We start from the raw sequence: 24450 nt of genomic DNA on the forward strand, positions 1-24450 counted from the left end.
TAACGTTACACCGGTCAACTAGACCTGAACAATGGTGGTCATGCGTGGACGGCCGTAGATCTACACAGCTGAAGTTTGTGTGAAAATGAAGACTGTTGGGTAGATGTATACTACCGGTTGCCTGGAGTTTGTGGTGCCACGATGGGCTGAAAGTCACTGTGCGTCTGAGGTCTTTACAGTCCACTAGGTTGATCAGTCACGTCGTGGAACACCCAGTTGTTTGGCTGATTGAGAATCATGAAGCTATCCTGTCGACCATCAAGTCTTCCGCTTTCTGGATGTATTCTTGTTGCGAGTGCTCTATTGATATGGGGTCAACCACGACCTTCCCGGTCCACCTCGCCACGACCTTCCACTAATGTGATAAACCGCACTATGGTGATCTACGTAGGCAGTTACAACGATCCATCGCCTGGCAATCGGTCATCGCCTACAAATCCTCCAAGGCACTGTGGAATCGTCCGAACAAATCCCTGTCGGTCGGTGCAACACGCCGTTCAGCGTGTGCACAAATCTAGACACAACGGCTCGGTGGTATTCCACCTCCTTCCAGACGAGGAGCGAAGATGTCGCGTCGAAACTGGTGTTGGCACGATTGACCTCATGTTCCCCAAGCAGCGCATCACCAGTGCCGCGTTTGTGTACGATGAATGGCCGTGTCCCAAAGCCGTGTTGGACGCCAATTTCGACTCGTCTCTGGAGGAGCTTTTTCGTGTCGGCGTTGACGTCACCTTCTCAGGAGTAGACTTTACCACTAGCATTACATGCGATAATGAATCCTTATCTGCCGCGATCTTTCATATCGAGCAGGGTCATCTTCTGGTGCAAAGGTCAAATGTTTTCTTGCACCCGTGCGTGTCGCTGTTTGTGAGAAGAAGCAAGGAGAGAAAAGGAGCTTTTCGGCACAAAATGTCATCATCCCCATTTAGCGTACTCTTGAAAGCTAGTAGAGTGCTGTTGGGTGCGTCGCCTTATGCTGACTTATCTCCATCGTGCAATGCGCACTGTGTTACGGCCAATGTTGTCGACATCGAGACGTTCGAAGCCCAGTTTCAGGTACGCTTTCTTAGAACTGTATTCATGGATACCCGGAATGTTCGGCCGGTGGGAAACAACGCCATAATCCAAGTGAACACCGTATCCAAACAGCACAGCCTAAGTGAGAACATAACCGAACAAGACACCATTCCTCACCAGCTGGTGGAGGTATCGCTTTGTGCGTTTCGTTCCATTTGCCACCGAGATGTAGTTCGCATCATCACCACGCAAGGCTACTTCTCCCCCGTTCCTGCTCGGAAGATCTTTTCGGACGACATCTTGTCCTCGCAGCAGCAGGGCTTGTTTACGCCGCAAGACCGAAGCGGAACAAGTGCCATCACTGTTCGTGTGAAGATATGGCGAACAAAGTTCCTGGACTGGGATTGTGCTGGCGCTACGCAGTATGATGTCGACGCCAGCGAAAAGCCTCATTTCCTGAGTCTAGTGTGCCACTTCTCTCCTCTTTTCAGCACCAGAGTGTGTCGGAACACTCTGGCTGAGGTGTCCAACTGCGAGTTTCACAACGCACAGGAGACTGACAGGCAAATGATAGTCGCTCAGGGATTTCAGCTGAACTTCACGGGCGCGAACAAGTTCAGGTAGGCTCTGTGCAATGAGTGAAGGTTTAGTTATAAACTTATAACTATTAGCTATGACTGGTAACCTGCACTTTGTGTATGATAGCATCAACGTTACCATGTTTCTACGACTCGGGCATGTTTGATCAGCGATTGTGCACTTGCCAGTCGAAACACAACTCCATCACCATGGAAATTCACGTTCAGACGTGACTTTGGCCTTCAAGCTTCGGCGTTCCATGTCCCTTGGAAGCGATTTATGGGACATATCTCCCCACCCTACGGATAGGCTGCTAGTTTGTACGTCAAGTGGGTGGGTTAAAGTGAGGGCTGTGTCATACCCGCCCGGTGTGGATTCACAGTCATAATAGAGAGATTGCGCACAACGAAAATTCCGTAGCGCCGTAACGAATAATTTTAACGAGAAAAGCTAAGTATTCGTAAATCGTGAGTTTGCGCTTAACGTGGAAATTTCTTCATACTAGGTTTACATGTCACGCGCAAGGGTACGGAGACTCGGAGAGTCAAGACAGGGAGTTGTAAACTATCAGTATTTTAGTACTCAACGTTACGAAAAACATTTTCTGCTCTGTTTCGGTCGCATTTGGATGGATCTTCGCAGCAACTTTCGTTACTCGAACGCGGACGGTCGACATCATTCGAATTTTCGTTGTGCACAACCTCTCTATTCTCCAGCACAGCTCGTACTTTATAGAGCCACATTTCAGTTCTTATTCTATGGCCATCATAATATTGGGCATCAATGCCGGTTTGGTTTGCGATGTAAAATAGAACTTCACACAAACAAACAAACAGGAAGCGTGCGTTTCGACGTCTGAAGAAAATTTGGACGCCAGTCTCTGCTTGGATGACAGCTACACCATAGCTCAGTTGTTAGATCATCGCTGGCCTCAAGCAAAGGTCCTTGGTTCGAGTCCTGGTGGTGACAGTCAATTTTTCTTCAGAGTTTCCCTGTTTGCATCTTCATAGCTCAGTTGTTAGGGCATCGCTGGCCTCAAGCAAAGGTCCTTGGTTCGAGTCCTGGTGGTGACAGTCAATTTTTTCTTCAGAGTTTTCCTGTTTGCATCTTCATAGCTCAGTTGTTAGGGCATCGCTGGCCTCAAGCAAAGGTCCTTGGTTCGAGTCCTGGTGGTGACAGTCAATTTTTTCTTCAGAGTTTTCCTGTTTGCATCTTTCCCTCAAACCAGCAAATATGATTGTTCTGACTTCAGATATACAGTGCTTAGTTTGAGGTTCAAAAATGCACAAATAGAAATTATCACTGGAGGTCGACGATTGCTTTCCATGCAGGTTGCCCTGTTGTGGCTGTCTTTTTTTCCCAAGAGCATCCAGGTGGATAGAGGAGATTCCTAGCTTCCAAACAAGCCAAGGAATTTATGGGAATAGAGGCTAGAAGGGAGAGACTGCCGTATTTCTTTGATACCTCGGGTATGTACAGACTAGAACGCGTGTCAGTTACAGCTAGATTGCACCAGCCAGCCGAATACTACACCGCTTCTCAGTGACATCCGCTCGATCGAGTAGATGCCATGCTGGGCCCTGATGCTACGAACACTCGGATGCGATCTGATGCAGAGCGTAAACTAACTTGACCCACTGAATCGGATTTCGTTACGCAGCACTCTATGTACTGAACCAACAGGGAAAATGAAAGTGCTCTGCCATTAGGGTCCGGCGGATTCTGCTGGCAGAAAAATTGGCAGAATTCGGTACTTTTTCTGGGAAGTTTCATGCATATTTGGTATGTGGATAAAGAAATGGAGCAGAATTCGAGGAATTGCCCACCATAAGGTTTGTATGGTTCTGCCAATTTCACTGCTTTTCGAGCAGAATCTGCCACCTTTTCGAGCAGAATCCGCCGGTCCCTAGCTCTGGCCATGTGTGGACTGTACACATGTACATGAACTAGCCGTGGAACGGTTTTCTTCACAGTTGCATGTGCGATGAACATTTAAAGAATTGTGCGGGTTCGCCTACAGGGCGGGTCAAGAACCACCTTTCCGCTTCCGCTTGTACGCCACCACCCGAGCATCAGGTGTCAGAAGCGGCTCCTAAACGGCGGGGGGGGGGGAGGGGGGAGGGGGGAGGGGGGGGGGATAGATCCGATCCACCAACCAGAGGCCAAAGGCCGACATCCCTTTCGCCACATCCGAACATGCAATGAATAATCTGACGCGTGGTAGTTGCACTGTGTGTTCCTGCAGAGGACTTCTGTCAATGCCTCTCCGGGTGAACAACAGTGCAATTCGCATCTCCGGAAGGTTTGATACCGACTACATATCACGCTTCATCAATGTTGACATTGAAGGCAGTACAGTGCGCATAGATCGGGTAAGTTCAATGCTGGCAAGTGAAATCCGACCCCCTGAGGGGTGGGTGCGTTCACATTCTAGCGGTCTCTATTTCGTATTTTTACAATCCCGTGCTGGGTCTTTGGAATGTAAGCGCACCGCTCAGGGATCGAATTTCAGTTGCCAGAACTGTATACTATAGCCTGTTCGCTGTGTCATAGGCCTGCCTGCGCGTCATGTAACAGTTACATGTACGGTTGGTTTTCTATTGTATAGGCCTGTGTGCACATCCATTCTTTCTTTATAGGGCTGAAGACGTGACTCCATAGACCAATCCCGAAAAGATTGTCTGGGTTCATGAAAGGGGGCACGCGTGCAAGCCAGCACGTGTGAAGTGCATCGTTTTGTATTCAGTTTGTGTGTGTCAGCTCATGGCGGAGGAGAGAGAGACTTTTGCTCGCCGAGCTGAAGCTAAAGGATTTGATGGAGTCCTGCCAGCAGCTAGTCAAAGGACCTACGGTACCTTTGGCAGACCCTGACGGAGTTTGGAGGCCAGATAGCTCTCGGTGAGGAGAGAAACATTCGCGTGGCGATCGACTCTCGGTAAAACATGCAAGCTACATAGCGCCGACATACTGCAACAGCTACGATTTCAGCTAACTAACGTTACTTCTCGATCTGCTGCTTCACAAAGTTCAACTATTTACTAGTCCTGACTGTGTAGTCTGAAGCTGGAGTCTCATCGCCCACCTACAGGTAGCTTTTGGAGCTGATGGATTTCCCGACTTGGACTCCTTCCGCAAACTCTCGCAACATTACTACAGTGTATGCTGTGTTTCCGCACGCTCGTGTCGACATGTCACCTATACTGTATATGTACCGGGTCGCGGAGGAGCTTGACGACCTCCGCTGACTCCAGGTTTCCGAAATACTGCCGTCGTCTTCGTTGATGTCGCTGGTCACATTCTCCCCTTGCAGGACGTGCACATAGTTGTCGTCCCGGGGGTAAAGACTATGTTGTCTTTCGAAATAGTTCTTCATCACGCTCGCGCGAATGATGTTTCTCATCATGAACTCGTTCCGACGGTGTGACACGGCGATGGTCTTTGGCGGGGCACTGGCTTGGCCAAAACGACATCTTCTTGTGCAATATAACATTGATCGGCTGCAGATGAGTACAGTCACTTCATGGTTGGTCCTATAGGAGGGCAGCTGCCAGGAAAGAGGCAGGACTCATCGAAGACGAAGCGCTCCCAACAAACAATAGCACTCGAAATATCTCGTAAGATTTAGGGCCTATCGCTTTGAGCCACAGCGCTCACAGCCTTGCCTACTTCATCAAAGTAAGCTCTACATGTTCGTTGACCTCTTCACACTACGCAGAAGAGCGAAACAAGGATTCTCTCTAAGCATTTCAACTCCAACAGCAGACCATTACCAGTGCGAGAGAGAAAACTACAAAGGGCTTCGCTTTCTGTCGCATCGTCTCTCTTGCATGCAACTAACGAGAAAATCGTGTACTTACCCTCGCATTCACACGCGAACTATCAAACACGTCCTGTGCCGCATGCTGATCAGGTAGTGCCATGTATGTGTTGTACAGTGCACTCTCAGTTGACATGCCCCCTTTCGAACCCAGACAATCTTTTCGGGATTGGTCTATTAGACCTGTTGCTCCATAAGGCTATATGAGCCAGAGCACGCTAAAATATGACCACAGACCAAAAATTCGATTTTCAATTTTTGTTCAAAAATGATCAAACACACCTAATGTTCACTGTCTGAAAGTTTTGGATTGATCGGACATGTCTAAGTGTTGGTACAATGGTATTATACAGTCGTCCCTCTCTAATCCGGCACTTGTTTATCTGGAACCCTTGCCAACCGGCGCACTTTCTGACGAAACCGATTTTTTTCGTTCAATTCCTACATCTTAATCCGGCACTTGAATTCCGCCTCCGGCAGTGACTTTTTGAAGCGAATCGCTCAAACTGCACGTAGTTTGATTTCATAATCCGGCAGTCGTGAATCGACTGTGCGTGTGTGTGCAAGAGTACGTATACATGTGAACATGTTCTCTGTTTTACTTTATCACTGTGTATATTCCTGGAGAAAAGTTGAGAATATAAAGCCGTGCACCAAATACTGGGGTCGACACGGAAAAACCCTGCGTTTTGTCGTATGATACATGCATGCAATTGGGTAGGGCCGGGTCAGAGGGCAGGATTTCTTAATCCAGCACCCTCGTTAATCCAGCAGAAAACGCCGTAGCAAAAGGTGCCGGATTAGAGAGGGACGACTGTATGCAGCACTGTTGAAATGGTGAAATTCTATGTACAGCAATGGGATTGTCATTTTGGCACACAGTTGATATGTCCCTTGGTTCATCCTTTCCGGGTCAGGTCCTCTGTCCAGAGTCTTATAGCATGAGCTGACAGGTACTCCGCCACATCCAAAGTTTCTATAGGCAGCTGAGCTGGGTGTCCGAAATACCTCCTGATTGGAGCACCACTGGAGAACCGCCAGCGAAAACACGGTCAGCATCTGTAGATGGCCGAAGAAGTTGGCACTCCACGTCCTCTCCATCACACTCCACCTGTACTTTCAGATATACAGTATACACTGCTGCACACAGTCTTCCTCAACATACTCGACGTCACACTCATATTCCCCACACCAAAGCCCATCTGCACACGGTTTTCTCTGCTCGCCAGAGAGTACTGCTTTCGCTGCCTACTGCTCGTGCTAGCGATGTTCCGCATAAGGATACTCAAATTATCGACTTGAGCAAGTTGAGGGAGCAGCAGAGTCCATTGATTGTTTTTGCACTTGCAACCAATACTGGCATTGTCCCGGATATGTGCAGCGATGTCCATTCTGGCCAAATCATCGGCCGACTCACCTCCCAAGTCAGTGTCGATGCCAATCGCTTGCCAGGTTGTCATTAGAGTAGAATTCCTCGTCACTGCAGATCGTGGGACTACCAGCATCAATTCATTTACGCTCGATGAAAGTGTCGCCCTCAAATGTCTCGTCGCTGTAGCCATCATCGTCTTCCTTCTGTTTCCGACCCGAATCCTCAAAATATTTTATCCTGCGCATGGAGTGCGATGATATCGTCTTCTTCCGCTCCGCAGTACATTACTACTACTAGGCTCTTCCGTCGATACATCGATGACGATCAGTTTTAGGCGACTCAGCGCAACATGGAATACAAACTCAAACAAATAAACTCACTTGCAACAAAGAATTGCATCCAGAACAGTCCAGTCGACCGAGGAGAACAACAACAGCGACTCGCGTTGCACTGCACTTCGTATTTTTTGCCGCGGAATTCAAATCGCGATTATCTCGACTTTTTCCAAAAAAGCTGTGGTCATGTTTTAGCACGCTCTGGCTCATATGTGCTCTGTAAAAACAGTACACATCGCCATCTGCTCCTCAACCTCTGCCGGTAACTTTCCTCATCACATTGGCGTCCTCAACTTTCAGAAACAATTGAGTGAATGCGGTCGCTTCGGAATAAAAGCAACATATTTGGAGTGAAAAGACGGTGCAAAGATTGGGTTTCCTACTGTCTTCAAACTTTGATTTAAACTGTAAATTTATGGGAAAGGACCAAGGAACTACAAATTATGCTATAATGTCCACTAACCCCACCAGTTACTAAACAATCAGCTCATGTGATAAGATTGTACGACACTGCCCGACGGTACTGACGTTCTACAACTAACTGGCTAACAGCTCTAGCACATCTTGGATGCGCACTCCTGCAATCTTCCAACTTGGAAGGTTCTAAGTTATTGAAATAATATAGGAGGGTGCAATGTTATCGCATGAGCTGATTGTTTAGTAACTGGTGGTGTTAGTGAACATTATAGCGTAATGTGTAGTTCCTTGATCCTTTTTTCTTTTCCATAAATTTATCCTTGGCTCTCTATCCGAGTCTATATGTAGGACTCAGTATAGAGTCCATGCACTATATGATGTCCAGCACCCTATATAGAGTCCATTGGTCCAAAATCCACTATACAGAGTCCAGGAGTCCCCTCAGTTTTGATCAGCTTCATCCTGCCGCGCAATCCCCTATAAGGAGTACACTTTTTCTACAAGTCCCCTATTCACAGTCCAGGAGTCCAGTTTACCCAGTCACGCCGTCCTGTGTGTTGTGCCCGAAAGAGAACAAACACATTTTCAGTTTTGCTTGCCTCGTGGCAGCGCATTCCTTTCTTCACTTCAGCCATGGCTGCCAATTCTGCTGTGCAGTTGCTGACAGTAATCTGTCTCGATGTAACCAAGGAGGATAAGGAGACGTTCAAAATCAAATCTGGAAAGCGTCTTGTGGTTCTCTGAAGACGTTTCATCAGTGCGCGGGATGAAAGCAGAAATTGCAGAACGAGAAAAGTTCAGCACAGTTCAAATCTGACGAGTCAGGTACACTGACGCTCTCTTTCGTTCGACGCCACAAGGATCCCCTGTTTGGCTGGCCATTGCTGCCAGTAAGACGTTTGAACGGTTTCATCAGAGCGAGGGATGAAAGCAGAAAGCGGAGAAAGAGAAAAGTTCAGCACAGTTGCAATCTGACGAGTCAGATACACTGACACTCTCTTTCGTTCGACGCCACAAGGATACCCCTGTTTGACTGGACAAGAGCTGCCTGTACCACCGTGTCAAAAGGCTGTCCAACTACATGGCAGGACGATGACTGAGGTAAGGAAGCTTTTACTTGTTTCGATTGGTCTGCTGTTCTGTCGTTATGCTTGAATTTTTTCCATTTTCAAGGAGCGTATCGCGTTTGTTTGATGTTGCTTGAATGAATGCACTAAAAGTAATCAACGACTTCGTAATAGTCCTCGAGGACTGCAAGGACTTTGCATCAATCGTATTATGATCGTCTAGCTATCATCAATTATTATTTTATTTCATGAGAAATGTATTTTTATCCCTGTGATAATTATGTGAACTCCACGACTGAGACACTCTTCCTGTAGTATAATGTCAAATACAATGGGATCCACAAACGCAGTGCCAGTGTACTAGTAGTAGTAGTAGGACTAGGAGGATTGCTTGTATGCCAATGACAAGAAAAAGCTTCTCAAGCTAATACTCGTATTCCCTGAAGTGACCGTTTTGATGTCACGAACATGACATTGTGTCAGTGAAACTGTCTCGTGACAACAAATCATTGCATTTCCATCTTGGGGAAGACCGTGACTGACAGCAACGCTGTACAGATTGTTCAAATCATCTCATTTGAATTTAGTTGCAGTGAAGTGAAACACTGTGTACACTACATGTATGTTGGTGTGTCTGTGCGTCTTGAGTGTGCACAAACGATCTTATTCCTCATATTACTAATAGATTATTGTCCCCACCGTCACCTGTTCACAGGTCTTTGAGTGGGTTGACTTTCATTGAGCATCACATTCGTTGAGAACTTGGTAGTTGTGTGCTCCAATGCATCATTACGGTAATAAGCATATCCTTGTGCTATCTATTGGTTGCAGGTGTGCTGATCTTCAGAAGCTTGCGGAACTGAGTGCTGCTGAACATTTGCATGGCCATGAGCAATGGTGAAGTTTGCTATTGCACTCTCAGCATGTGCTAGTATTATGCTGACCACTGCACTATGTTACTCTCTTACACTACTACGTGTATGTAAACGTGCGTGTACCCGTCCCCGTATGCATTCGTTTCGTATAATTATTTGTTACCCATCTTGACTTTACATGTAAATGGGTGGGCGTTTGCATGGCTGTTGGAGTTGCGTGTGTATTGTCTCTACTCTTTTCTTGGTGTTTTCTTGGCGTTGTATAAGTTTGTGTGTGTGTGTGTGTGTGTGTGTGTGTGTGTGTGTGTGTGTGTGTGTGTGTGTGTGTGTGTGTGCGCGCGCGCGCGCACAATAATTTGAAAACAAATAATTAATCCTGGGCTCTCCATTATTCTCTTTCGATTCTTGGTTTTTTTCTAGGTATTTTCTTGGCGTTGTGTGGGTGTGTGCATGTATGTGTGCGTGCACAATAATTTGGCAACACTACATGATTGAGATATTGTAATTTGCAGCGTCTGCGAAGAGACCACTTGATTTGAGGATGGTGTTTGTAGGGTTTTTCATGTAATGAAGTGGCTGCAGTGGCGCCTCAATACATATTTTTTTTATCTTGAGAAGTGAATGATGTATAGGATTAAAGGGAGAGGCCGTTTTCTGGTTAATATTCACTGCTTACAGCAGATCCTACGTCTATTTTCGAACTCGATAGGGGATGCGTAATTGGCTGGACTTTATACAGGGGGTGTTGTCCACATAAAGACTCTTTATAGTTGATTTCAAAGTTTGGACTCCGTACAGTTGATTTTGGACCAATGGACTCTATATAGGGGTGAAGCCAATTGGCTGGACTCTATACAGGGAGTGATGTCCATCGAAACTTTGAGCTCACAGTTGATTCCAAGTTTGGACTCTGTACAGTGGATTTTGGACCAATGGACTCTATATAGGGGTTGGACATCATATAGGGGCTGGACGCTCTACTGAGTCCAACATATACTGTAGTTTTTTTTCCATTTCCCCCTTAATGTTACAGTGTGAAACGCACTAACACCCTGCTATTATCACTGTGTGTTGTTTGTACCCTTCAGATATCTGATATTGTATTTGCTGTCATGACAGCAGGCTTGGATAGCAATCACAATAACATGGACTATGCCCTGTCCATATTCGGACAGTATGAGTTTGACGATGATTATCGGCCTCTGGGAGAAATCGGAACAATGGTTAGTTTGCCTATGGAGAGATTTCAGTGACTGCGTGTCTGTTGGGGACGGAGAAGAGGGAGCATGGTTCAGGGTGAGGGAGGGGTGGAGAAAAAGGTGAACAGCTGTCAACTTTAGCCAACAAAATCAACCGCCACAGCAATTTAGATCCGCTTTCTCCTCCAATCTATTCTCAACTGCACATGTCACAAGTTTTGAGGGAGTTAAAACCGGGAATTTGATTGCCACCACCAGGACTCGATCCAGGGACCAGTTGGCCAGCGATACATCAAGCACCAAGCTATGGTGTAGTCTGTGCTCCATCTGTGCATAGTATACCTTTCAAACAAAGCAATACTGTTTGTTTTATCATAACCAATCTCCAGTCGAATAATGGGGTTTCCCGACACTTGTGCCAGTGGTTGTGAGACTTATCCCCACACCCTCACCATTAGGCGCTGCATCGGCCACTAGGGTTTACCGGGTGTTAGCAGCCATCGTGATTTTTAGTTATTCTAGCATTCTACGGATCAGGCAACAACGAAAAAGGCTGCGAAATCGGTGACATTGGAGCTTGCACAAAAGTGGGAATATCAAATTTCTGGAGTACGGGAAATAGATCTCGAAAGTCAGACATGCACGCGCTCATTGGACAACCATATGCATGTGCCGCACATTACTGCGCGGCAGTACGGTACTCACAACGAAAGTATTTTTCGTTGTTGAGCTCTTTTCCATTTTAAGTTGACGAACATTTGTCCGATTTCCGTCACTTCAAGCCGTAAAGGCCAAATCTTACGAACTTCCGTTGTGCACAACCTCTCTTTCACTCACAATACAGTGTCGTTTGGCCACACATTACTCCGTGCGCACTCAATTTTCAAAAAGATAAACCATCGCAGATCCACTCCATTTCCATGTTCTAGCAGCTAGGCTGCAGGTATCATATGGTACGTTTCGGCTTGTGCGTGCTTGTGTGTGTGTGTGTGTGTGTGTGTGTGTGTGTGTGTGTGTGTGTGTGTGTGTGTGTGTGTGTGTATGTGTGTGCGTGTGTGTGCGTGTGTGTGTGTGTGTGTGTGTGTGTGTGTGTGTGTGTGTGTGTGTGTGTGTGTGTGTGTGTGTGCCGGTGCATAGGTGTACAAGTGTGTGGGTGTGCAAGTGTGTAGGCATGCGGGTGGCTCGCATGGGTGACCGTATTCCCCGCCAACTGCTCTTTGGTGCCTTGCCGTCTAAACGACCTCCACGTGGCCCCCCGGAAGAGGTGGAAAGACCCAGTCAAACATGACCTGGCGGCGGTGTCCATTGGCATGGATGAGTGGCTTGACACAGCTGATGATAGGTCTGAGTGGAGAACCAGGTGTCAGGATGGAGTTTACAGCGTGGTATGCTCTCGTGTACAACCTGCCGTGAAGCCACTCCTGTGAATGGTCTGCACATGCCGTTTCAGCCGTCCTCAAGACATCGCTAGACATAGTTGCACCTCCCGTTGCTCCGCAAAAGCAAAAAAACAAACAGTGAAACAGCCATTCACGTCCCGCCGGACTCGCAGGGCCTCATGCCGCGTCCCGAAGGCAGCGCTCCTTCAAGTCGCTCCGTTTGGGGACACATAGCCAACCGTGGCAGTGGGCAAAGGAAGAAAGGAAGGAGGCGTGCGGGTATGCGGATTATGTGGAAATGTTGGAACGTTCTCCATTTGTTAGTGTTTGTCCTCGTTTAACATGTACATTACTCAGTATGTCGTAATTGGACACTGCTCGGTTATTCTTACCTTGCGCATTTCACTATTTGTAACGTGGCTCCTCTGCTTCAGTTTTCGTTCTATCTCTCTGGCAGGGGCAGCCACCACCCGTCTGGTGGGTGTCAGCATCCTCCGGCAGTTGCGCTGGGACTCTACAATACATTCCTGCTCTTCGATACTTAGAGATCTGCCTCTCTAGTTCTTCGCTGTTTGAATTATTATTTACTTCCTCCGTTAACAAAAACTTCGTGATGGATTTTTGAGGGCCTGATTTGGGCACAAACTGCCGTGAAATGAGTCGCAATCACTTTCTTCAGTGGCCTTCCCTGGCATGCCATGAAAGAGGTACGATGCAAGGTAAGCGACCTTTCACAACAAGCCGAGCGGAATCGATGGTTGCGCTGTGGCAACATAGGTGATGACAGTCATGGTGAGCGAAACTGAAATACCACTTCTCCGAGGGATATATTGCGCTGCTTGGCTTCTCTACCACTTTAGCACTAAGTAAGTTGGAGAGCGATAGAGAGCGATAAAATGGAGCAGCGAGCCCACACAATGAGCGAGTGAACAAGGAGCTGCTCCGATCGCACGGCTCAATGAAACAAACTCTGAACTCAAGTTCTTGTTCAACCTGCGCAAAGCCCAGATTCGAATGATGATCACCATGCATTCTTTCAGGAAGTCTGCAGTACGATGCGAGTCTCATGGCTAAAGAAAGTCGATTGGACTTGCTAGCCGCTGCCGTTCAGTGCTGGCAGGGGTATCCATTAGAGAAAATGGAATCAGTTTGGCTGTGCCTTTACTCCTCGTTTCGTGGAGTTCTGGATAGCGAAGATGAAACCAGGGAGTCGTAAAAATTAAAAATGTTTCACGACTCCCTGGTGGAAACGAGTAATCGCCATCGCGGCGGATCACGCAGCTTGAAAGCCAACTTACTTGAACGACGGCGACATCAAGGTCAGCGGAGTGTGATCAAAGAAGCCGAGGGAAGGCTGAAACGAGCGGAACAACGACTCGAGAGAGATGACGACTCGCGTGCAGCAGATGACGACAGCGACGCAGGTCAAAAATTGGTCGAGCGAAAGCGACGCGAACTGAACTCTCTGCTCATTCCGCCAACAGTGTCTCTTGTAAAGACGCTGTACATAGCCTGAATCACCTTCGTCCAGTGATTGGCAGTCGATACAAACTGTTCTTGACCTGTTCTAAGCGTTTTCATATCCATCAAAATCCATCACGAAGTTTTTGTTAACGGAGGAAGTATTTGTGCTGTTTCTTGCGGCACTCGCTTTTGCGTAGATTTGACCTTTTTTGCATGTCCGCGTGAGTACAGATGACATCATGCATTATTTTCTGTCACATGTTTTGCTTTGCGCGTGTCGTTCAAGATGTTTGAACTGCACCCACTGGCCGATTTTCTTTGCTTGCTGTTTTCTTTACCAGTCAAGCGTAGGTACGCTACGGTGTCATCCTCCTTGGCTGGGTGTCCGGTACGGGGCTGGGTACGTGTGTCCCCAGCTCTCCTTTCTTTGTTCTTTTTGGGTTAGATTCTTCAATGGTGTTTTGAGAACATGTTTGGTAATAGTCTTCTAAATAGTTCGATGCCTCCAATGGTTGTGTCTGATGTAAGTGTGGGTTTGCGAGGGAACCGGTGAAACAGGATATGTGGGTGCACGTGTGGGTGGGTGCACTGCGAGTCTACTAGTACTCATCAGTAACAGCTTGTGTTTCTTTTCAAATTCCAGAATTTCAAAGCTAGCGCTTGCATCCGCGCAGTCACACCGGCGTACATCTTCTCCCCGGATCACAACTACACCGACCCGCCATTTCCACCACCTATATGTCAGCTGTACATGAGCGGATTGCCGCACGACAGCTTCCTTCAGAACGACACCGCGTCCTCACCAGTAGCCTCTGCAGGAGGCCAAGGCTCACAGTTGACATGGTACGAGGACATACGCGTCACGTCGAAGCATGTTCTCTGTTCAAGCAGTGCGACTAGACCGACGTTCAACTTCCTAGTAGTGGATGGTAAGGACGTGTTCCGCTATCTGGGAGGCGGTAAGGCATCGTGGCTACTTTTGGAGATGGCATCCTCACAGGCCATCAAGATACTGCCCCGAGAACTGATGATCTTCACTCGAGGATTCTGGTCACATGATATATGGAATGCTGTAGCGGACACACGGTCAGTAATCACAGTTTAATTTGCATGCTAAGTGTTTGAGTCTGAAATCTGACAACCACCGTATTTCCCCGATTATAAGTCGCATTCGATTATAAGTCGCACCCCCATTTTCAGGTTTGAGCAATATTGTTGCGAATATATTCACTTCAGTAGTAAGTCATGCTCGATTGTAAGTCGCACTCCTTTTTTACCCTGAATTTTAGTGTAAAAAGGTGCGTCTTACAATCGGGGAAATACGGTACTGATTTCATGTACAAGCAATCCCTGCTATTGGACGTCTTCCACTTTTCTCCCTTCATACAATCATCAATGCTGTAATTGTAATAACAGTTAGGGGAGGGGGAGGGAGGAGGGAGGGAGGAGCAGGTGCCAGGAATATCAGAAGCATATTTAAGGGTGGCACTGTTATTCATCTGAAGTACCCCCAGTGGACCCTACCTGAAAATTGATACAAACACATAATTTGTGTCTGTATCAATTTTCAGGTAGGTACACGATTACCGTGGGCAAGAAGTGGCCAAGTCGATACTGAAATGACCGTAGTGGGTTCAACTTCCCTCAATCGCTCATTTTTAGTTTCGTTTGGGTCAGGTTTCCCTTCATGCTGTGACAGTGTGAATAGTTTCGGCCATGACCCTAAAACCCACTTCCACCACGGGTACAAAACTAGGTCTACGAGTACAAAGAACTTTCAGTGACACATAGCGTGATATCTCATCCAAATTAACTTTTCTTAATTTTGCACAATTTCTTCAGGAATTCATTTGACCTGCACCCTTAAATTGCTCAATGTCAACGTGTTTATGTATATTCACTCTGGGACTACATGTGCATGTAGCTAGTTGCATTAAAGTGGAATTCGAAGTCATGATACACAAATGACGAACATTCTGTTTGTTTACTTGGGATGAACGTGCAGCAGTGCAAACATTCCTGTCACCCGTGACGTTATAGCAACCCTATTTTGCCTACAATAGCAATGGGAATCTGGTGACGTGGTTTCGTTTGGCTCGGTAGATAATATGCCCAATGGAATGGAACTTACCCTGGAGCGAAGACACACAAACCCATATGTACAACTGAAACAGAATGGCTCTTTAAAAACAAAGTTATTTCATTTAAAAGAGGATAGGATTGGTTAGATGTACTTCAGTAACCAATTTAGCTGGCATTCATACTGTAAGTCAGCAAATATTCGGCGCATATTTATTTTCGGCCATTTTCGGCCTGGACATGTTTGGCCGAAAATTTTGTTGCAGCCGAAATTTTGTTTTGCAAGGTTCAGTATGACAATCCATACGGGCAGCAGCAGTGCAGGCCGAAAACTTGATGCGGACGAAACTTGTTTTAGCCCTGGGAGGCCGAAACTTGAATGGGCCGATAAAAGACCTACAGTAGTTGAAGTTAGTTGCTCCTAGATGGAACTCACGCTTCCTACCGAACTTGACACTTTGCTGACTCGTGGCTGCCAAACACATCTTCCATTCAAAACAAGCGGGGCGTCTATCAAACCTTCCACTCGGCAAACCTGGAAGAAAGCACGAACCCCTGCTCAATCCACCATGTTTCTGGGATTCGCAACTCATCAGTTGATCTTGAGTAGGCTCATAAATAACTGAACTCCAGGAGCACGAGGTTTTATAGTGTTACAGCGGCCCAAATATCACTGTGGGTACAAACACACAAAGACCCTCCATTTCCAGCACTGCAAACACCATTGAATGCATTGTTCCTCAGTGAGTTCAGACTTTGACATGGGTAATTATGCTGCTGCATGTGTGAAAATATTGTGTTTAGATTATTGGGCCGAGTACAACTCTCCTCAATACTTCCCAGTAATGAGTCAGTGCTGAATTTCCTCAAGCAGCGTTCCCAATCGGCCACGAATGTCATACCAGGCCCGGCCACACTGTTTTCACCATGGGCACATGTATCTGGCTACTCCTGGTCGCATGGACTTCATTTGCCCGACCTTCACGTTGAGCCTGCATGCAAAATGCCCGCGTTTGGAGACCTGCTGCTATACCCGGCTCCAGGTGAAGTCATGACGTTTTCGCTGGACATGCTAGATGATCTGCTGTCAAGTATGGCTGCTACAATATGGGTGGAGGTGAGTCTGAAACAATTGGCCCAGAATCTGCGAAAACCAGGCCTAGGGAGAAAATCATTTTTTTGAGAAAAATGATGTTTTGTAAAAAGGTTGTGTCGCGTGGACGATCGAGTGCAGTGAAGTGGAACCAAAGAGAACCTCGCTTGCTTGAAGAAGTAGCAGTCATGGCAGGAAGGGTTTCAATAGTCAGGGAAGTCAAAGGGCTTCCGGTAGAATATTCCCTGCTACTCCTCTAGTCACAATGAAGAGTTTTTGAGCCGGTCGAACGGATTCCATCTCCTACAATCAGGGATGGCGAAATTTCTGCGCTTGCTGCTGCTTGCGGAAAATGGTGAAGAAATCGTCTCCAGTTAGAGTCGTGATGGCGATAACGAGGAGAACCTGGACGACATCGATCCAGCCAATCGAAGTACGGAGATACAAGCTGTTTCTGGGCCTCACGCAAAGGGAACACGCGCAGCAGAGCTCATAGGTTTGCAGCAAGTTCACGAGGAAAAAGGCTTGAAGCGCAGTGTGAAAACTGTTTTGAATTGAAGTCCTTGGCGATAAAGTGCTACTGAATGCCAGGCGGATGAGCGAGCAGATCGAGAGCCCCCCACTCGAGACTTTCCTCGCTGGACAGCTAGCTGCAAGGGATTGTACGGCGTGCCGATATTTCACTAGCTGGTCAGCACCAAGCAGATACTGCAGCACGCCAGCACACTATGCGCTTACTATGAACAGTGGAACAGTTGAAAGGCTGTGTTCTTGCTTGTTTCTGCACAGTTGTACTAGATTCACCCTTCAAAAGGTGCGATCTCAACTGGAGTCGGGTTTCCTTGTGGTGTGTAGCGCCAGAGCATGCCAGTACATGTATTCAGCCCCAGAATGTGCGGAGGGAGGAGCAAACAAAATTCATGCAGAACTGTGAATGGCCACTACAGCCTGCAGCACCAAGGGGCCACAACAAGCCTGCCCCCACATGCCTACCTTGTCATGTCACCTAAACAAAAATCCTCCATGTCTCTTCCTTCAGTCTGGTGGATCTCTCTTCATTTCTTTCCTGTGATAACAATTTTGTGTTTTTTTGGATTTTTAACACAATACCCTGGTGTGTTTGAGATACTTTTAATACCCTTTGTATGTCACAGGTTTGTCATGTACATTTTAACTGTTTTAATTTAATGTTTTAACTGCTTTAATATGTGAGCAATGCTTTTAAAAGTCGGATGATGCTTTTAAAAGTGTACTGATTCTGCTATCACCCGCGTTGGCTTCCGGTAGTGTTGATTTTATTTATAATTATTTTATTAAATTAAATTTTTAATACGGCATTCCCACAGGCCTTAGGCCTTCTTACGAGGTACCCTCAATATAGAATATGGATTTCTCCGATGTACTGTAAAAACTCCTGCTGGAACTGGAAGCATGTCATCAATGGCTCCAGCCAGGGCCCCTATCACTGTGATTTTGCAACCCCAAGTAGTATCACATATGGTGTGGTTTCATTCCACCATGTGTTGTATGATAAAGGCCTGCCTCACTAGTTTCTCCTCGGTCCCAATGGTGGCCCTTGGCTGAACACTTGGTTGAGATACTAGAAGTTTGCAGCAAGGAGACCACTTGGCTTGGTGATGATGTTGGTGTTCCATGTTATGAAGTGGCTGCAGTGAAGCTTGCACACCTTAACAGAGTATTTACCTTCAGTGGTGATGGTATCATGTGTTAAATGCGGCTCAGGATAGCCTGATGTTGCCCCTCCTTTTTCTGAACCCTTTTATTGTTAAGGTGTTCTGTGCTCAAAACTGGGATTTTTTGCTACTTCACCCTGTGCCTGGGGATTGGACATTCCAGTGGATGTTTCAGCCATCCTTGCCATGGTTCCTTCTGAAACTCCCCCCCCCCCCCCCCCCTGTGATCCTTCGTGGAGACCTGCATGACTATTTTTCTTGGCAGAGAGCTCTAGCAGGACAGTACAGTCAACTTGGCTAATAACGACTGCGGATATAACGACAATTCGCGAATATTACGACAGAATTTCCATGCCCAGAGCAAAGTCCCATCCCACTGTAATACATATAATGAGACTTCGGGTATAACGACACTTTGCGAATAAGGACACCTTTTTGACGCCCCACCGAGTGTCGTTATAAGCGAAGTTGACTGTAATATGCGTGTATGTATGTGTGTGTGTGTGTGTGTGTGTGTGTGTGTGTGTGTGTGTGTGTGTGTGTGTGTGTGTGTGTGTGTGTGTGTGTGTGTGTATGTGTGTATGTATGTGTGTGTGTGTGTGTGTGTGTGTGTGTGTGTGTGTGTGTGTGTGTGTGTGTGTGTGTGTGTGTGCGTGTGCGTGTGAGTTTGTGCACATGCACGTGCTCCTTCTCCTTCTGAAATCCAGATAAGGGGAGCATCAAAAGCACAGTTGCTGACTGACAAGGGTTTGGCCATCACTGACAGCTTCATGGAGGTGACGAGACCCAAACCCTTTCTCAGCACTGCATTCATACATGGTCTGGCTATTGCCGGCCATCCGGGGACCACTGGTGTCCTGCAGTTCACTGTCCGTGATGGCGGAGTTGTCAGCACACATCACAAGCCATTGTTGTCACTGGACGTTCCCTTTCTCTTAAGACAGTGCTATCCAGGATTTCAGAAAATGAAGAAATGCACGGGAAAAGATGAATGTAAGGTGAGATTAACACTCTCGTAAACTTACTTTATCTCTCTCACTTACTCGATGCCTCTCTCTCTCTCCCCCTCTCTTTTCTCCCTCTCTCTCTCCCCTCCCCCTCTCTCTCTCAGTCTGTCAGTCTGTCTGTCTGTCTGTCTGTCTGTCTGTCTGTCTGTCCGTCTGTCTGTCTCTCTCACTGTCTCTCTCCCTTTCTCTCTCTCTCTCTCTATCTATCTATCTATCTATCTATCTCTCTATCTCTAGGATGGCATCAATGAACTAAAAGTAGAGTTAGGAGAGGCGCTACTTGTTCCAATTATTCAGAATCGCTATGAAGTTTACGGGTCGTTCCGACAAACCGACCGCCAAAAGCAATCTTCACTTTTCACTTGGATTGCTCACGAAAGACCCATAGTCTATTTTTCCAGGCTCTTAGAATCCTAGAAATCCTTTGGCTTGTGAAGGGAGCGCTGTCTCGTTACCTCACGACCCCGGTCTGGGCAACATCCAGTAACAGCAGATATGGTGACTGACCTGTGTGTACTTGGTGCAAGAAACGTGTGTGATACGTCACAGGTTGTAGGCACTCGTCATCTGTATCCGTTGGGAAATGGGGTGCACACATACATTCTGTAGGCCATCACCTGCCCCTGCTCCTAATTTCTTTTCAATGAAACACACCAACCTAACTTCCTGAACAAAGATAGAGGGGAATGTGACCGAAAACAAGGCACCGACACGAATGAACAGTTGATGAGGGGAGGGGAGAAAGTGAGGAATTGTGAACCAAATCAGCATTGAAGAAGTGGAGGCAAAGGTAGCCAGAATGTGTTAGAAAAATGCAAGGGCAGGGTGAGAATTTGCAGTGCTATTGGTCTAAGGAATGACACATTTCTTATGTTTTTTTTCTGCAGGATGTCAACAAGGCAGCAACGAAGGTATGTGAGTGCAGCAGCCAGCCTGGCATAGCCAAATGCCATGATGATCACGCAGTGACCATTAAGGAGGGATACTGGGCCGGTTTTCTGGGCTTCCAGCCGCACACAGAGCACAAGGCCAACAGGAACCTGCTGATTTCGCTGTCCAGCACGACCAACAACAGCATCGACAGCCTGCTAACCGCTGCCGGCGCGGGGCACGATGGCGACTCGGCTACGTTTGTTGTGGTGCCATGCAGGAATACACTGTGTGTGCGCCGAGCATGGAGATACGGCATTGACAATGCATGCACTGCTCATTCAGCTGGGCCACTCTGCAGCAAATGTGAAGACGGTTGGTCGTTGAAGGTAGCACAGATGGTAAGTTCTTTTTTGTTTTCACTCTGCACAATCTAGCGCAAAACTGACAAGGAGTACTGAGACATTCCATGGCATGAAAGTCAGGTTGAGCACTGCTCCATGAAGCCTTGGAATGTAGCTTGTGCTCGGCTCGATGCCGCTTGCCTTCCCCTCTTTGGAATTAGCACTAATAACCATGAACCTTCCCAGTTGGAATGCCGTTGACTAGCGCTATCGAGCAGTGCTCAAGCTGACTGTCATGCCGTGGAATGTCTCAGTACTCCTTGTCAGTTTTCTGCTAGATTGTGCACGTCTGACTGTACAAAATCTGGTTTAGTTGGTGGACTCGATCGCATAACCTGTGCCCACAATTTCCATGAGATGTTTTTCTTCGACATTCATACTTCAATTGTGAAATTCGAGTAAGAATTGGCTGTGTTTCGATTGTTTGAACATACGCGCCTCCTGAAAGTTTTCATCAGTATGGGATGCACACTCAGGACATAAACATAATATATTATATCCTTAGCGGTGAACGGGTTAAACTGGGGCAGACTTCACTTCACAGTAAAAACTTGGCTCATTTCTCAACTCGACCTGAATGCCGTATGCTCTTGAGAGGGTAGGTAAGAAAAACTTGGAGAAGTGGATTTTGGATTGGAAGCTACACTGAGCTACAAGAAAGAGGAAAATCATGTCCTGAAATGTTCGTAGATGGAACACATAGGCGAACTGTGCCCCTTACAATCGTATTTTGACTCCATTTTTGTTTGGAAAGTAGTAATGGAATGAGGAGAATGAAACCAATATGGCTGACATCATGTTACTCATGCCCTAACAAATATGTGCCTGCAGAGACAAGTTTCTCAGCAGGTGCCATCTCCAATTTTGGTTTAGCATATTGTGCATAGTTATTGGTATTGCAAATTAATCATGGTGGTATCAGGAGCTCAAAAAAGCAAACATTTCGCCCCATTACAGTTGATGCAAACTTGCTTGCTAAATCAAGAGCTCTTGAACATGCAGCCATGCAGCCTGTCTGTATTTGCGTATGACATCATCCAAGGATCGTGGGCATTAAAGGGGAAGTCCGGTGAAAAATTTAAATTTCAGAGTCGGTAGAGTTTTGGGCGCTGAGTCGAATGGTGTTGGTCCCACGTGTCTCTGACAAAGCGTTCTCGAGATATTTCCGTTTGAAAAACTGAGTTTCGGGGGCTGCGCCATGACGTCATGCGGCCGCGCCACACCCTCCGCAACGTCATAGCGTGCAGCTAGGTCAAAAGGAGTGCGTGAAAGCAATAGTGTCAGTGCTATTTCAAATGATTTGGCGACTGATATTAGGTGGTGCAAGCGACCCCGAAGACCTAACTCCTTGTGAGAGTGAGGATGCAGCCATGGCTGACCTTCATGAGTTTGGTCTGGGGCTGAGAACCTTGGTATTCAGCTGAAGAAATGGCCGCGCGGGCCGGTCAAGAGTGAGCGCTACTGAGTTTCCGACTGATGAAGAAGCAGCAGCTATTGCAGACGAGGCTGATATAATTATCAGATCGCTGGAGAGCAGGGTCGCCAAAATGGAGAAGAGTGATGCGAGTACTCTAAATGTTGTTCCATACCGATTCGCTTAGACTCCAGTAGCCTGGCACATGGTGATGTTTTGGTGCGAACTTGGCATATTTCGGACTACTCAATTGGAGAACAGTGCAGGCTCTTTGAACCATGGGCACGGCTCTTCGCTCGCAACGCTATGGAATCTGAAAAGTTCTAGGTCCGGGAGCTGTTCGCTGTTTTGTCACTTGTCACGGTTGTGCACTCATCGCTGTAGCATAAAATAATGAGGCGGGACTCAGTGGCATGCACCGAGTCTTGAAAGGGGGTTTCTAGAGTTGGTAATTTTTTTCTTGGGCCCCATTGTATAATTATGTATGAATTTTGTGCACATGCGCATCCCCCGAACATCCCGTCGGAGATAACGGCGAGGGCAGCCGGCTAGGGAGGAGGGAGGGGGGGGACTCAAGATCAGGGGTGCAGGGCACCAATGAACACTGGTGCTGATGAGATGCGGGGCTCGTTCGACTGCTATCATCAGATCATGCCGGCACAAACGCGTCTGAGAGGGAACCAGGTACAGGGGTAGAAAGGACAGAAATAAGAATAAAGAGGAATGGAGGGAGGGGACGATGCCAGTTGCATGGAAATGTTGGTACATGTATAATCGATAGCAGGATAAAACGGGTTGCCTTTAACATACCAGCACTTCAAAAAGCATTTGCAAAGAGGGTGCAAAAGTCAATGTACTCATATACATGTTTGTTCACTAGTTTGTCATAATTATTGAACACGTAAAGATTTGATAGTCCTAGCTGCCCAGGCTACACTACAGTCGATAACACTATGTCTATCAGACTATGGTACTTCACTAGTCCACTCCAGGCTTGTTTGTTTCATCAAAACGCTGCTTACATTCGACGTATCTTTCTTTCTGTTCTTATGACGAAGTTTTCAGCATGTATTGGCAATGTTCCACATGATTTCAATAGAGAGTTATGGACCTTGCTTCGATGGAAGCTCGCGGAAGAAAAGCGAAGCCCCGCGTCCTTGAGTCGCGGTCGGAGCAGCGCTTTGTTCTGAAGCAGCGCAAGTGGATCATGGACGCACATTTTTACGTCTTCCAGTCGACAACGTTTTTGACGAACATCTCTGCTGCGCACATGAGCGAGAACGAAAGGCTGTGGCGATCTTGATTTGAGTCAACGGTTTGGAAGGAGATATCGTCAATCATATCCTTGAACTGACTTGCATCGCGCGTGCTTGACTCAAATTTCAAGACAAAACGGATTTCTTGAACGTCATCGCCAATCCAGGAGCGAACCAGAGCTAGAGATCGATCCCTCCGTGGCTACTCTCCACTGAAGAAAAGGAGAATAATGTATTTCGAACTGCATGCAAAGCAACTCTCTCTCACTTCGAAATAAGGACATAGTCACTGTACTGTAAACTGCCCGTCGATCGATACGTTTGCAGGATCGATAACCAATTCAGTACTACACGCTTTTCTTTTGGCAAGATTGCCCGAAAAAAGGTGGTTTCCAGACACCAAAAAACTCATACGGTGCACGCGCCTGGGACTGGAGCGGAAAACTAAAATTTTCTTTCTCAAAGCACAACCACTGGCACCGGCAAGGAGAAACGCACGTTCTCTGACTACATGAACTGATACGAGTGTAGTACATGACAAGTCTGTGTGTTGACTAGTTTTTGAGTCTTGTGACTCGAGTCTTGTTGTAGCTACCCCAGCACGGCAGTGCGGGAGTAGTTCCGTGTGTGATGAGTTTGTTGACTGCACTGCAGCTAGCATGCACGCAGCGCATTGCTAGAGCCGTAGAGGCCATCACATGCTGACAGAAAAAGTCCAACTCGGAAACGGCTAAAATACGGTATAGCCTCGAGGTTTACCGAGCTGAAAATCACAGGGTATGTAGTGTTTGTAACACTGAATCGAATGGTCTTGGTCCAAAGAAGCTTCGACAAACGGTTCCCCAATCGAACGCGCTCCGAATATGGCCATTTTTGTACACAACTAGATGGTGTGGCTACCTGGCTGCACGCTGTGACGTCATCACCTGGATCTGGGTGATGTGCGCTCAAATTCGCACATGTTCGATTGGGCGTATCTGACGAACCATAGGCCACAGCCTCCTCGGACAAAGACCATTCGACTCAGCGACCCGAACTCTACGGACTGTGAAATTTAAATTTTTCACCGGACTTCCCCTTTAAAACTGCTGTTTCTTGATTTTCTGCAGGAA

At 47.0% G+C, this 24450-nt stretch overlaps 1 protein-coding gene and 1 long non-coding RNA gene across 3 annotated transcripts in view; both read left to right on the forward strand.

Moving 5' to 3' along the window:
* LOC135811505 (uncharacterized) overlaps positions 1-24450 on the forward strand; it is a 37249-nt gene continuing 12799 nt past the window's right edge. Inside the window, exons 1-7 of one of the 2 annotated variants that reach the window (XM_065324746.1) lie at positions 1-1637; positions 3842-3968; positions 10568-10702; positions 14165-14607; positions 16405-16717; positions 19095-19385; positions 20282-20665. In XM_065324746.1, the coding sequence (XP_065180818.1) occupies positions 238-1637; positions 3842-3968; positions 10568-10702; positions 14165-14607; positions 16405-16717; positions 19095-19385; positions 20282-20665 (3093 nt within the window). In that variant the 5' untranslated portion in view covers positions 1-237. The remainder of the gene's footprint in view (positions 1638-3841; positions 3969-10567; positions 10703-14164; positions 14608-16404; positions 16718-19094; positions 19386-20281; positions 20666-24450) is intronic. The other variant, XM_065324745.1, reaches the window with a different exon arrangement.
* Positions 7878-9995, forward strand: LOC135812495 (uncharacterized). The gene is made up of 2 exons (XR_010552822.1): positions 7878-8638; positions 9436-9995. It is a non-coding gene; the product is annotated as an uncharacterized LOC135812495 (long non-coding RNA).

This window comes from Sycon ciliatum, chromosome 3, assembly GCF_964019385.1.
Source record: "Sycon ciliatum chromosome 3, ocSycCili1.1, whole genome shotgun sequence".
In the NCBI taxonomy this organism is placed as follows: domain Eukaryota; kingdom Metazoa; phylum Porifera; class Calcarea; order Leucosolenida; family Sycettidae; genus Sycon; species Sycon ciliatum.